This window comes from Clupea harengus, chromosome 4, assembly GCF_900700415.2.
Source record: "Clupea harengus chromosome 4, Ch_v2.0.2, whole genome shotgun sequence".
NCBI classification, from domain to species: domain Eukaryota; kingdom Metazoa; phylum Chordata; class Actinopteri; order Clupeiformes; family Clupeidae; genus Clupea; species Clupea harengus.
Window position 1 is genome coordinate 8,577,450 of NC_045155.1, and position 13,353 is coordinate 8,590,802.

At 43.4% G+C, this 13,353-nt stretch overlaps 2 protein-coding genes across 2 annotated transcripts; both read left to right on the plus strand.

The window, feature by feature from the left end:
* The first annotated feature begins 1,147 nt into the window (after positions 1-1,147).
* Positions 1,148-3,787, plus strand: LOC105906822 (tubulin alpha-1A chain). The gene is made up of 4 exons (XM_031566023.1): positions 1,148-1,249; positions 2,105-2,327; positions 2,427-2,575; positions 2,662-3,787. The coding sequence occupies exons 1-4, from the start codon at positions 1,247-1,249 to the stop codon at positions 3,640-3,642; spliced, it is 1,356 nt and encodes a 451-aa protein (XP_031421883.1). The 5' UTR covers positions 1,148-1,246; the 3' UTR covers positions 3,643-3,787.
* Positions 3,788-5,744: 1,957 nt separating this feature from the next.
* Positions 5,745-8,656, plus strand: LOC105906823 (tubulin alpha-1C chain-like). The gene is made up of 4 exons (XM_012835019.3): positions 5,745-5,876; positions 6,992-7,214; positions 7,312-7,460; positions 7,550-8,656. Exons 1-4 carry the CDS (start codon positions 5,874-5,876, stop codon positions 8,522-8,524), a joined length of 1,350 nt encoding a protein of 449 aa, XP_012690473.2. The 5' UTR covers positions 5,745-5,873; the 3' UTR covers positions 8,525-8,656.
* The last annotated feature ends 4,697 nt before the right edge of the window (positions 8,657-13,353 follow it).

Consider the following 13,353-nt stretch of genomic DNA (forward strand, 5'->3'; position numbering starts at 1 on the left):
CTTGTGAATGATCAGGATATGGAACCACAGCAAAATTGCTGACCATGTGGTGCCACAACAGAGGAGCTCTCCCATAGGTTAATGGGACTTACAGGGTTTTTTAGCAGGACAGATGAGACTCTGAGGAGGGGATTCATCCTCCTGGCCAACCAACCCCTCTGTCCACCACACCCAATCCACTCTTTCCTCCAGCCTCCTGCCACCATTCAGGCTTGGTCACGTGCCCTCCAGATAAAGGCAACCCAGGCAGGCTTGTGTTAAACTTCCAGAAGACCGATGGGCATGCAACACTGCTATTCATCGCCTAGCAACGGCCGCAGCCTGAGAGGAGGGTTTAGGGGTTGGGTGTCTGTAAACTGCTGCCCTATTTACCATCCAAGACAGGGTCACCTGACCCTTTGCTATCTCCCATATGCTGAATCACCACGCTCAGCCTTGGGTTTAATTCACATAGGAATCTCTTTGGTAAAGATGTTGGTTATTTATATTATAGGCTTAGATGTTTCCAGATACACACATCTGCCCAAAGCGACTGATCTAAACCTATTTCAAAACACAAATCAACTGCTGTGTTCTGTTTTCCTCATGACAGAAGCCATATTTTTATATGATTCATATAAGCTAGATGGACTTAGCTGCAGAATTCTGATGAGTGCTTGTCCAGTGACCGATCGTTTCAGTGATTAAAATATCAGATGTGCAGATGGATGACTTCCTTTTTTCTCTTGTGGCAAAGGAAACTGCAGCTGCAGTGAAATAAAAGCTTGGAGGTTTTAGGGGTACTGACACAATGCAGCACTGGTCCCTTCTAATATTATCATTGCTCAGCACATGTGCTAAGGTTCACTTTCCCTTATAGGTTCACTTACCCTTAAGTATTTTCCACATAATTTAAACCCTCTCCCATACAAAAGGTCTAACATTAAAATAAGTTTAAAAATTATTTCAATGTATTTCAACCATATAAAAAACAGCAGTATGACATTTGGGTGAGGCTGTTTAGGCGGTCCTTAACAAAAGAAAACCGACTGTATCCAATAGCAATTTTACACATGTAAAGATCTTCCATCCTCTGGCCAATAAAAGTGTGAGAGACGCAGTCGCCAGGGCGACCCCTGTATATATAAACCGGCTTCGTGTACCACAGCTCTATTCTTCTTACATCGACCCCTCGCTGTCGAAGTGTAAGAAACTAAACACGAGATTCATCCCACCCTTATTAAAGAACTCAAGACCAAACGCAAAAATGGTAAGAATGTTTAACATCTTCGTATTTTATAGATGTTCAACTGGTAATTTAAGCCTACAAGGTTTCATAGACGTTGTATGCTATGGGGACTGGAAAATGAGAAAGGAGGCAAATGATGGCTCACTGTTGCGTGATGATATAAGACAAATAGCAAAAATCTCTCACATATTGGGCTACCTCAATATGAGGAAAAGGCAGCATCGGTTCTTACAAGACGCAGTTCATCTTAAAGTGAAACGTGTGTTTAAAATGTGTTGTTGCCTGAAATGGCAAAGTTAAAAGTATTGCAGTGAATACTTGGCGTGTGGAGCAGTCTCAAACAAAGAGTCCGCACAAAAGTGATGTGAATAAATAATCTGGGTGTAGCCCGTCCGCATTCACGGTCAGCATGGCACTGCGACGTAACGATTCCTATCAACCCTCAGGACATGGGCTATCCATCTCTGCCCCCTGCATCGCTGCTTTTCACGTATCATGCGTTTTAGGGCAAACACACATTACCCTATTTTGTTTATTTCTTTCTTTAGAACTAATCGTAAAACCGTCAGGGAAACCCTAGCCCCGAGTTTCACATTTCAGTGTGTGAATGAAAGTATCAATTACTGCGTGCATTATTAAATATTAATATCTTTAGGCGACAACCATATCAAGCAGATAATGTGAGGAGAGCCTATGACCATCAAGTGATAGAAGTGCATCAATAGATGCTTCCAGAAGGAACTCCAGCCCATGCCAGTTTTGAAGAGCCCACATTGCTTTAGGAATGACAGCTTTTTATTTTGGATAAAATAAAACTATTTTGCTTCGTAATCTCTGTGAATTCAATTGTAAATGTATTTCCCCCTCTCCTCTTAGCGTGAGTGCATCTCAGTCCACGTGGGTCAGGCTGGCGTCCAGATGGGCAATGCCTGTTGGGAGCTATATTGCCTTGAACACGGCATCCAACCGGACGGGCAGATGCCCAGCGACAAGACCATCGGTGGAGGAGACGACTCTTTCAACACCTTCTTCAGTGAGACTGGAGCTGGAAAGCATGTGCCCAGGGCTGTGTTTGTAGACCTGGAGCCCACTGTGATTGGTAAGAATACCTGATATCAAAAAAGGTTATTGTAGAAAATGTAGGCTTTTAACGGATTACTCTAATACATTAATGGTTTCATTCCTCTTCCCTGTTCAGATGAGGTACGCACTGGGACCTATCGCCAACTGTTCCACCCAGAGCAGCTCATCACTGGCAAAGAGGATGCTGCTAACAACTATGCCCGTGGTCACTACACCATTGGCAAGGAGATCATTGACCTTGTATTAGACAGGATTCGCAAACTGGTGAGTATTCAGAATCTCATTTTAATTTTCTTGTAAGACTTATTTTAATTCAGTGCTCTCACTAATGTTATCCTCTCTCTCATTAGGCTGACCAATGCACAGGTCTGCAGGGCTTCCTCGTCTTCCACAGCTTTGGGGGAGGCACTGGCTCTGGCTTCACCTCCCTTCTGATGGAGCGCCTGTCTGTTGACTATGGAAAGAAGTCCAAGCTAGAGTTCTCCATCTACCCAGCCCCCCAGGTGTCCACTGCCGTGGTAGAGCCCTATAACTCCATTCTGACCACCCATACCACCCTTGAGCACTCTGACTGTGCCTTCATGGTAGACAATGAGGCCATCTATGACATCTGCCGTAGAAACCTTGATATCGATCGCCCAAGCTACACAAACCTCAACAGGCTCATTGGTCAGATTGTGTCCTCCATCACAGCATCCCTCCGTTTTGATGGTGCGCTCAATGTTGATCTGACCGAGTTCCAGACCAACCTGGTTCCCTACCCTCGTATCCATTTCCCCCTGGCCACATATGCCCCAGTGATCTCTGCTGAGAAGGCCTACCATGAGCAGCTCTCAGTGTCTGAGATCACCAATGCTTGCTTTGAACCAGCCAATCAGATGGTCAAATGTGATCCCCGTCACGGCAAGTACATGGCCTGCTGTCTGCTGTACCGTGGTGACGTGGTGCCGAAAGACGTTAATGCTGCCATTGCCACCATCAAGACCAAGCGCACCATTCAGTTTGTGGATTGGTGTCCCACTGGTTTCAAGGTTGGCATCAACTACCAGCCGCCCACTGTTGTCCCAGGTGGAGACCTGGCAAAGGTGCAGAGGGCTGTGTGCATGCTGAGCAACACCACTGCTATTGCAGAGGCTTGGGCCAGGCTGGATCACAAGTTTGATCTGATGTACGCCAAGCGTGCCTTTGTGCACTGGTATGTAGGTGAGGGTATGGAGGAGGGAGAGTTCTCCGAGGCCAGAGAGGACATGGCTGCTCTGGAGAAGGATTATGAAGAGGTGGGTGTTGACTCTATTGAAGGTGAGGGCGAGGAAGAGGGAGAGGAGTACTAAACTGGTGCAGGTGCACAATCAGTGAGAAGCCAGATGCAGGAAATGTTTTTCTGAACCCTGGAGAGAGCTTTTACCTCAAACATTGTTATCTTTTTGCAGGTCATCATCCGATAACAAAATAATAAAATTCCAGGTCTTAAATGTTTTGTGTTGTGTATGGTGTCTTTTTTCAATTCATCTGTAAAAGGTGACCTGTGGCAACATGTGGTGCTGAGATTCAGAGAAGATGTAAGTAGATTACTCACATGATCTGAACCAGCACATGACTTTACCACAGTAGAACAGCAACATGCCACTCTGAAGTGCAATGTAGTGAACTTTACATTAACCCCAGTAAATACACCTTAAACTAGGAAATACATTTCAGTTTAGTACCAGAGGAGCCCATTATGACTTGTTTTCTAATGAGGGAGTTGCCAGATGAGAACTCACCACAGTATCAATCCACTGCCCAGTCCAAAATATTTACAATATTGTTTACAATAAGAATAAGTCAAATAATGGCATAAGTCTAGTAAAATCAGCCAGAGACTGAGAGAATTTTAGATATTAAGAGCAGATATTGCTAGATTAATTATTGTCATGTGAATGTTTCAACTTCAGACAAGAGAATTGTTAAATTATTATTTAAATAAGTAATGAAAGTGGTGGTGGCACTCAACAGACAATGCCCTGACATGGCACTAAATGAAACCAGTCAGTGGTAAACACCTCTTCCTTCTGGTTTTAACCATCCTAACTCTTGAGTCAAACAGACTAGCAGTGATTTATGACGCCATGGGCAACATTACACTTTAGTGATTTTACATATTCATAATCATATTTCATTCCGACACCCGCCTTAAATACAACACATATCTCCTGCTATGTGTGAGTTGTGCGGATGTACGATTGAAGTTTCAGGAGGACCCATGCTGTCGCTGAGTTGTCTGGGTCTACATGTTGGCCTTCGTGTTTCAGCTATGTAAAGCTGTCAGGGGGCTTCCATCAGAATGTAACTGAGGTCTTACTCAGGCTGGAACTTCTCAGCTGGCATTACTGCCTACATGGGTAACAGCTGCTTTCCCTTGCTGTGTGCTGAATCATACTGATACTCATACACACACAAATGCACACACTCACATGGTTTAACTGGAATGACTATAGGGGATATGTGGCTCTCCATCAATCTCAACAAATAAAACATAATTCCCTTAAAGAAACTAAAGATGTTGTGGTCAGAGTATCTGGGCACCAAAGATTTAGGCCACCTCACAGGAGGGGCATTCAATCAAAACGAAGACCTCAACAGATGGGAATTATTTAACAGCCTGGCCAGTTGTCTGATGAAGTGGTGTGAACGTTGCTTATAGTTTGAATGTTTTTTTGTATAACCCAATTCCTAATTCTGATCACTTGGGTGGTGGCAAAATGAGTCTGTGCTGTGGATTATACGTTGAAGTTTCAGGCATTCATAAAAACTTGATACCTGTCCACTCAGTATTGCAGATTTGTGCCTATACGACTGGATGTATTCTGAATTGAACTATTGCCAATGTAGGTGTTCTTCACTAATTTAAATCCAGTGACAGCCATGGTAAGCCATGGTCGATTTCTCTAAAGGCTTAGGAAAGGAGCGCCAATGCTTCCTTTCGTATCTCCTTTAGCATAGGGCGCACTGGAGCATCATTTACAAAAGGAAAGGAGATAGTATTGCCCCAAAATTCCTTGCGAAAGCATCAACAACCGATCAACGAGACCAACGTCGATAGCATCCATCTTCGCATACCGTAGTTAGCAGCCTAGTGTAAGTGCAGTCTGCTTCTAGTAGCACCGCGGTTGTCTTTTCCTAAGTCCTTATGAATTCTACTTCACATCTTTCCTTGACCTCATGACGTTTTCCATCAAAGGAAAAGACTATAGGATAGACAATCCGACCGCAGCCCAGGAAACACGCATGGTTAACGTGCAACAGTATAACACAAAGGGACATTGCAAGGTTATTATTCAAAAGTGTATTCAACCAATAACCCACGTTGTTGCAGCCTTTCTCAACCAACCAGACAACCGCAGCGCGCCGATGTCTGCAGACCCCACCTCTGCATGACGCATAGTCGGGAGTCTATAAAACCGCCCATCCTCACATAGCCATTCAAACTTCTCACAAAAGACTCATAGAAGGTCGAAGTGTGAGAATTATTTATTAGCAACCTCAATCTATTTGTCCAATTGATAAAAAAAAGAACTTCAATATGGTAAGTACGCATACAAAACATTTACTTTCGTTATCAATGCATGAGGATAGGATTTTTACTTGTAGCCGGCTTTTTGGACAATGGCCAGTCGTAGGCTACCTTTATAGGCTTTATAAATTACAGTTCCGTTATGTTTTGTCGACCACTGTGTTAGCCCAGAAAGTGTAAACCTGTGTGAAAATTGAAATTATATAAAAATCTGATGTTACCACGTCGAAGTAGTAATTTTGTCTTCCGGACTGGCTAAAATTAAATTGTGTAGCAGAATCATAAGCATTTATTCTTGTAATAATAGACAATTAGTATTTCGTACAAAAAGATGACCGTAAACCAATATCTAAGATGATAATTTTTTTTAAAGAAGAATGATGACATTGTTCTCAACTGGTGCTGAGGGTGGGCAAGCATCGACTAATTTCAGCTGATGGCGACTGGTTAAACTGGTCATGAGACCGAATGTAGGTCATTCATCAAACTCAGCTCTTGGGACAAAATTGGTCAGAGCAAAACAAAAAAATCGCATGGAATAACGCCTAGACGTTATAGTTCAATTTGTTTAGTTTATTTGCAGGCATTTTAACGAATTTTAATAAAAAAAGGATAAAGGTCTCTGAGGAAATGACTGACTTCCACGTGGAAGCTGCATTCCACTGTGATGACGGATAGTGACAGCTAATTCAGTTTTAGGAACAATGAACTTGAAAGTTGTCTCTTGTGCTGGTTTGAGCTACGACAAAAAGGCAGATTTTATTATTTTTCTAAATTAATATTTCAATACAAAACCTTTTTCCCAACAAATTACCACTACTTGTAAAAACCTTGTAAAAAATGAATATCAGCAGATTAAACTATAAAATGTGTACTGTTACGTAGGGTAGTATGCAGTTCTATTAATCCAAACCATATGGTCTTGGTAATTTGGTCACAAGACTTGTGGGTTTCCTCCCTCTCACTTACATTGTTCTTAAGCAGTCAAGTTGGTCTCCTTTTAAATTCCATTGAATTCTCATGAGTGGGACAGAGAAGTTGCTAAACTTGCCAAATCATTGTGTGTTTGGCATGCAAGTACATTTTAGTTATGGCGTCTCAGTACATTTTGAAATTTTCTTCTTTAGCGTGAGTGCATCTCAGTCCACGTGGGTCAGGCTGGCGTCCAGATTGGCAATGCCTGTTGGGAGCTCTACTGCCTTGAGCATGGCATCCAGCCGGACGGGCAGATGCCTAGCGACAAGACCATCGGTGGAGGAGACGACTCCTACAACACCTTCTTCAGTGAGACTGGAGCTGGAAAGCATGTGCCCAGGGCTGTGTTTGTGGATCTGGAGCCCACCGTGATTGGTAAGCCCAGATCTATTTAGGTCAGAGTTAATGGAATATTTCAGGGATCTCCCTGACGTAGTTATAGTGCTTTTGTAACCTGGTATGCCTTTTACAGATGAGGTACGCTCAGGGACCTACCGACAGCTCTTCCACCCCGAGCAGCTCATCACTGGGAAAGAAGACGCTGCCAACAATTATGCCCGTGGCCACTACACCATTGGCAAAGAGCTTATTGACATTGTGCTGGACCGTATGCGAAAACTGGTAAGAACCATTGCCTCCAGACATACTGATATTTATAACCACGTTGGTTTAACCCGCCTGATGGATGTAAACCCATTTTGTTTTCTTAGGCTGACCAATGCACAGGTCTGCAGGGCTTCCTCGTCTTCCACAGCTTTGGGGGAGGCACTGGCTCTGGCTTCACCTCCCTTCTGATGGAGCGCCTGTCTGTTGACTATGGAAAGAAGTCCAAGCTAGAGTTCTCCATCTACCCAGCCCCCCAGGTGTCCACTGCCGTGGTAGAGCCCTATAACGCCATTCTGACCACCCATACCACCCTTGAGCACTCTGACTGTGCCTTCATGGTAGACAATGAGGCCATCTATGACATCTGCCGTAGAAACCTTGATATCGAGCGTCCGAGCTACACAAACCTCAACAGGCTCATTAGTCAGATTGTGTCCTCCATCACAGCGTCCCTCCGTTTTGATGGTGCGCTCAATGTTGATCTGACCGAGTTCCAGACCAACTTGGTGCCCTACCCTCGTATCCATTTCCCCCTGGCCACATATGCCCCAGTGATCTCTGCTGAGAAGGCCTACCATGAGCAGCTCTCAGTGTCTGAGATTACCAATGCTTGCTTTGAACCAGCCAATCAGATGGTCAAATGTGATCCCCGTCACGGCAAGTACATGGCCTGCTGTCTGCTGTACCGTGGTGACGTGGTGCCGAAAGATGTTAATGCTGCCATTGCCGCCATCAAGACCAAGCGAAGCATTCAGTTTGTGGATTGGTGTCCCACTGGTTTCAAGGTTGGCATCAACTACCAGCCGCCCACTGTTGTCCCAGGTGGAGACCTGGCAAAGGTGCAGAGGGCTGTGTGCATGCTGAGCAACACCACTGCTATTGCAGAGGCTTGGGCCAGGCTGGATCACAAGTTTGATCTGATGTACGCCAAGCGTGCCTTTGTGCACTGGTATGTAGGTGAGGGTATGGAGGAGGGAGAGTTCTCCGAGGCCAGAGAGGATATGGCTGCTCTGGAGAAGGATTATGAAGAGGTGGGAGCTGAAAGCGTGGAGGAAGATGAGGAGGGCGAGGAGTACTAAGCGCTTTTTAACTGACTTTTAAACAAGTCTGTTTTTTTCCCCTTTCCTATTCTCTTTTATATGTGTTGTCCCACTGTCTTGCCAAACCTTTATCTCAAATTTTCCAATGACAATAAAGGTGAAGTCTAAATACCTTTTCTCCTTGTTCTGCTCTCTATGCATGTGACCATTGACTTAGATAGACATAGATATGAACCATTAGATAGGTCTACAGACATACAGCCTACAACAGGGCCACATTTACACATACTGGGTGGGTGGATTCCATGACGGTCCTCTAAGCTGACCACAGATGATAATATTGTTTCTATGAGCCATAAGGGCATCCTCCCGGACTACGATTTTTCCGTGACTTGATGTTAGATAGATAGATACTTTATATTATTTAGAAAGTACCAGTTGCTCAGAAGCCTAAACTACTTGATTACTGTCTCAGGTGACTACTAGTGTTTGCAGGAAGGTATTGTAGGCCGTGCCACCAGCTGGTTGTCCTGCTTGGACTATTCAAAGCTTACACTTGCTTCACAAGTGTACTAGCAAAGGAAGCCTAGTGTAGGGGTGTCCCGCGTTGTTTAAATAGATTGTGTGCTGTTATTTTCCAACTCAGAAAGGCTATAGCTGATCAATCATGTGACTATGGTAATGGACTCTTATAGTGTTCTGTGTTGTTTGAGTACTAAACATGTTGGCTCCTCTGTCTCGTTATAGAGTTAGGGTACCTATGACCAACATTGCCGTTGTCATTTTAACCAATATTATAAAAAATAGAAGGGTAGTGCTCTTTCATATTCTGTGAATGTAGTGGTGCTCCAGTGTATGTAATGGGCGCCCTCTGCTGGCAGTCCTGTTCTCTGCAGCCTATGTGATGTCAGATCCAATCACTGCAACAGTTTTCATTAGTTAATGTTGTAAATACACTCAGATTTTGCTGGGGAGCCTAAGCCAGACTGTTTTATACAATAAATAAAAATTAATTTAACATTTGTTTCTTGGCTGGGAACACTTATATAAAACTACAACTAATGGTAGTAATTGAAACAGAAAGAGTTACTATGTTCTGGCAATATTCATTGCCAATGCCAATAGATGTATGTAATATTGCTGTGAGAAACTGATTTGTTAAAGTATTACCAGGGAAAATTTGATTAATGTTCCCGAGCATTTTTGTGTTTTGTATGTATTGTGTGCAGAGCATTAGCTTTGTTAGTGTAGAAAGAGTGATGTTTCACTACGGCAGGAATCTATCTTTGTATTCCTCATATTTTGCTATAGTTAAACATATATATTTGATGCAGCATCCCTTGAAGATAGATCGCCGGTGTGGGTCTGACCTCCAGTAGCTTGCCCATACAGGCCATCAAGGGTCACCGTTCAAAGGCACCGCTTTATGAAATATACAGGCATGGCTTGTTCAAACAGGAAATCACAGAGGTGAATGACATCAAAAGAAAATATGCCTTTATATGAGGATAAATACTATTTCTTTATAGTATTCTAAATGTGACCACAACATGGAGAATTGGGCTTTTTGTTGTGGGAAAAATGTAGAAATGTTCCATTGTGAATATAGAAGAATAAGATTCTGGGAAAGGCAAATGTTTGTAGAGCTCAGAGAAACCACATGTGCTGCAACCCATGAGACAGCAAACAATAATGAGTCACCTCATATGCATGACGACACGCGGATCGCAGGCTAGGACTAAAGCACATAGGCAGTTATGGCTTTCACTTAGAATTTGTGCCGTCTCCGTACTGTACTCCTGGCAACCATAGACCGTGGATCACAAACACAAGTGCAGAACGTGGTGTGTAGTGTGAAGACCAGGCTGTTGAAGGTGAGTCTGCAGACAGAGGGCAGTATTGAGCCACTTTAGAACCTCACTCCCACAGAGCCCTCCCACACTGTTGAATGAAATCTGCAGGGTAGAACATCAGATCATAGTACTCATCACCAGGGGCAGGAGGCCTCTGGAGTAACTCATACCTCATCCGTCTAAACCAGTGGTTCTCAAAGTGGGGGGCGCGCCCCCCTGGGGGGGCGCGAACACTCTCCAGGGGGGGCGCGATGTCACAGACGGAGAAAAAAAAAAACTACCGCCGACCTGTCACTGGTTAGTGAAAGCTCCCTCAGTGGCGAAATGCAAGGGGCTGGACTGACCCAAACAAATCAAATACGGTTTTGCTCCTGATCCACCAATCAAAACGGAGTTTTTTCATTTGAACGCGAGTTGCACCTAAGTTTCCGAGTATAAAAAAAAAAAAACGCAGGCATTGGTAAGCTCTCACCCTGAGATGACTCTGCAGAGTTTGTTCAATTTCTCTTGTTTCCTGTATCATTCAGATATTCATTGGCTTTATAAACAGTCTTTTTAAAGACTCACTCCTTCCTTAGTAATACCTTACTGCGCTTGCAGTAGGTCTATTCGTAGCCTATTCTAAGGAGTAATTTGCTCCCAGTCTTTTGAAAAAGCTCGTAGCCCCGAGAGCTAGCCTAGCTAGCTACCTTTTCCAACTGCAGCTAGCCCTTTTCTCCTTAACACCTACCTTTACATTTTTGTATCATCCACCGTGTTGCAACAAATAAAACACCAGCACTTGAATACTATTTTGTGCTGTCCCTGTCTACATTGTGTACAGTTAGTTTTGTTAGGAATCATTGCCTAGCACAGCCTTATCCTTATCCATGTCGTTCACAACCACACATACAAGAACACGACGTTGAAATTAGAACTTATTAACTTCACACACACTGTATCAGCAAACAAAACAACTATGGACACGTTTCTGATTCGTAAAAGTCAGAAAGAGAAGCCTGTGGACTTCTTTAAACATGAACGTGATGTGCCAGCAACAACGAACCACCATCTCCAAGCAGTGTCTGGAGGCATCTTATGTAGTTGCTCATAGAATTGCTAAGCTTGGCCAACCCCATACAATTGCCGAAACACTGATTTTGCCGGCCGCGCAAGACGTGTAGAATAGAGCTAAACTCAGCGCAATACTTATGTCAAATGACATTGTATCACGCCGAATATCAGAAATCAGTTTGGGTCCTATTTCAAAGAGGACTACCGTTCATTCGCCTAAGTTCGGGATCCATTTCTCTGCTCAGCAGACGAGCTGTCAATAGACATGAAAGAGCAATGAAGAGTGACAGTAGACTTAAGCATCTCCCCTATTTCGTCATTCTGGATAGCAATGATCACCTTTGCGACATAGCCTTAAAAATGCTCATCCTTTTCGCGTCGACATATTTGTGCCAGGCAGGCTTTTCAAGACTGACTGCGCTCAAAACTAAATACCGCAACCGCGCACAGATCGAGGATGACCTGAGGATATGTTTTCAAACATTGCCCCAAGATTTGAGAACCTTTGCAGTGCAAAGCAGGCTCATGTCTCACATTGACAGACCTGTAGGATTTTTTTTGTAAAGATCACAAGAGGCCCATAATAATAACAGTATCCAAATTATAGCAATAATAACACTAATTATTATTATGATAATAATACAATAATAATAATTGGTCGATAGTCATTAATTATAATAATAATAACATAATGATGGTGATAATAATGAATAGCCTACTAATAGGCCTACTATTACTGATAATAATAATAACAATAGTAATAATAATAATAAATAGTTATAATAATTGTCTGTATGGGCCTAACAATAGCCTAACCTTGACATGTCAGGCCTATCAATAACAATATGCTATCTATCTATCTATCTATCTATCTATCTATCTATATATGGTGGTGTAGTGAATGAAATCTGCAGGGTAGAACATCAGATCATAGTACTCATCACCAGGGGCAGGAGGCCTCTGGAGTAACTCATACCTCATCCGTCTAAACCAGTGGGTTCTCAAAGTGGGGGGCGCGCCCCCTGGGGGGGCGCGAACACTCTCCAGGGGGGCGCGATGTCACAGACGGAGAAAAAAAAAACTACCGCCGACCTGTCACTGGTTAGTGAAAGCTCCCTCAGTGGCGAAATGCAAGGGGCTGGACTGACCCAAACAAATCAAATACGGTTTTGCTCCTGATCCACCAATCAAAACGGAGTTTTTTCATTTGAACGCGAGTTGCACCTAAGTTTCCGAGTATAAAAAAAAAAACGCAGGCATTGGTAAGCTCTCACCCTGAGATGACTCTGCAGAGTTTGTTCAATTTCTCTTGTTTCCTGTATCATTCAGATATTCATTGCTTTATAAACAGTCTTTTTAAAGACTCACTCCTTCCTTAGTAATACCTTACTGCGCTTGCAGTAGGTCTATTCGTAGCCTATTCTAAGGAGTAATTTGCCCCAGTCTTTTGAAAAAGCTCGTAGCCCCGAGAGCTAGCCTAGCTAGCTACCTTTTCCCAACTGCAGCTAGCCCTTTTCTCCTTAACACCTACCTTTATATTTTTGTATCATCCACCGTGTTGCAACAAATAAAACACCAGCACTTGAATACTATTTTGTGCTGTCCCTGTCTACATTGTGTACAGTTAGTTTTGTTAGGAATCATTGCCTAGCACAGCCTTATCCTTATCCATGTCGTTCACTACCACACATACAAGAACACGACGTTGAAATTAGAACCTTATTAACTTCACACACACTGTATCAGCAAACAAACACAACTATGGACACGTTTCTGATTCGTAAAAGTCAGAAAGAGAAGCCTGTGGACTTCTTTAAACATGAACGTGTTCGTCCAGCAACAACGAACCACCATCTCCAAGCAGTGTCTGGAGGCATCTTATGTAGTTGCTCATAGAATTGCTAAGCTTGGCCAACTCCATACAATTGCCGAAACACTGATTTTGCCGGCCGCGCAAGACGT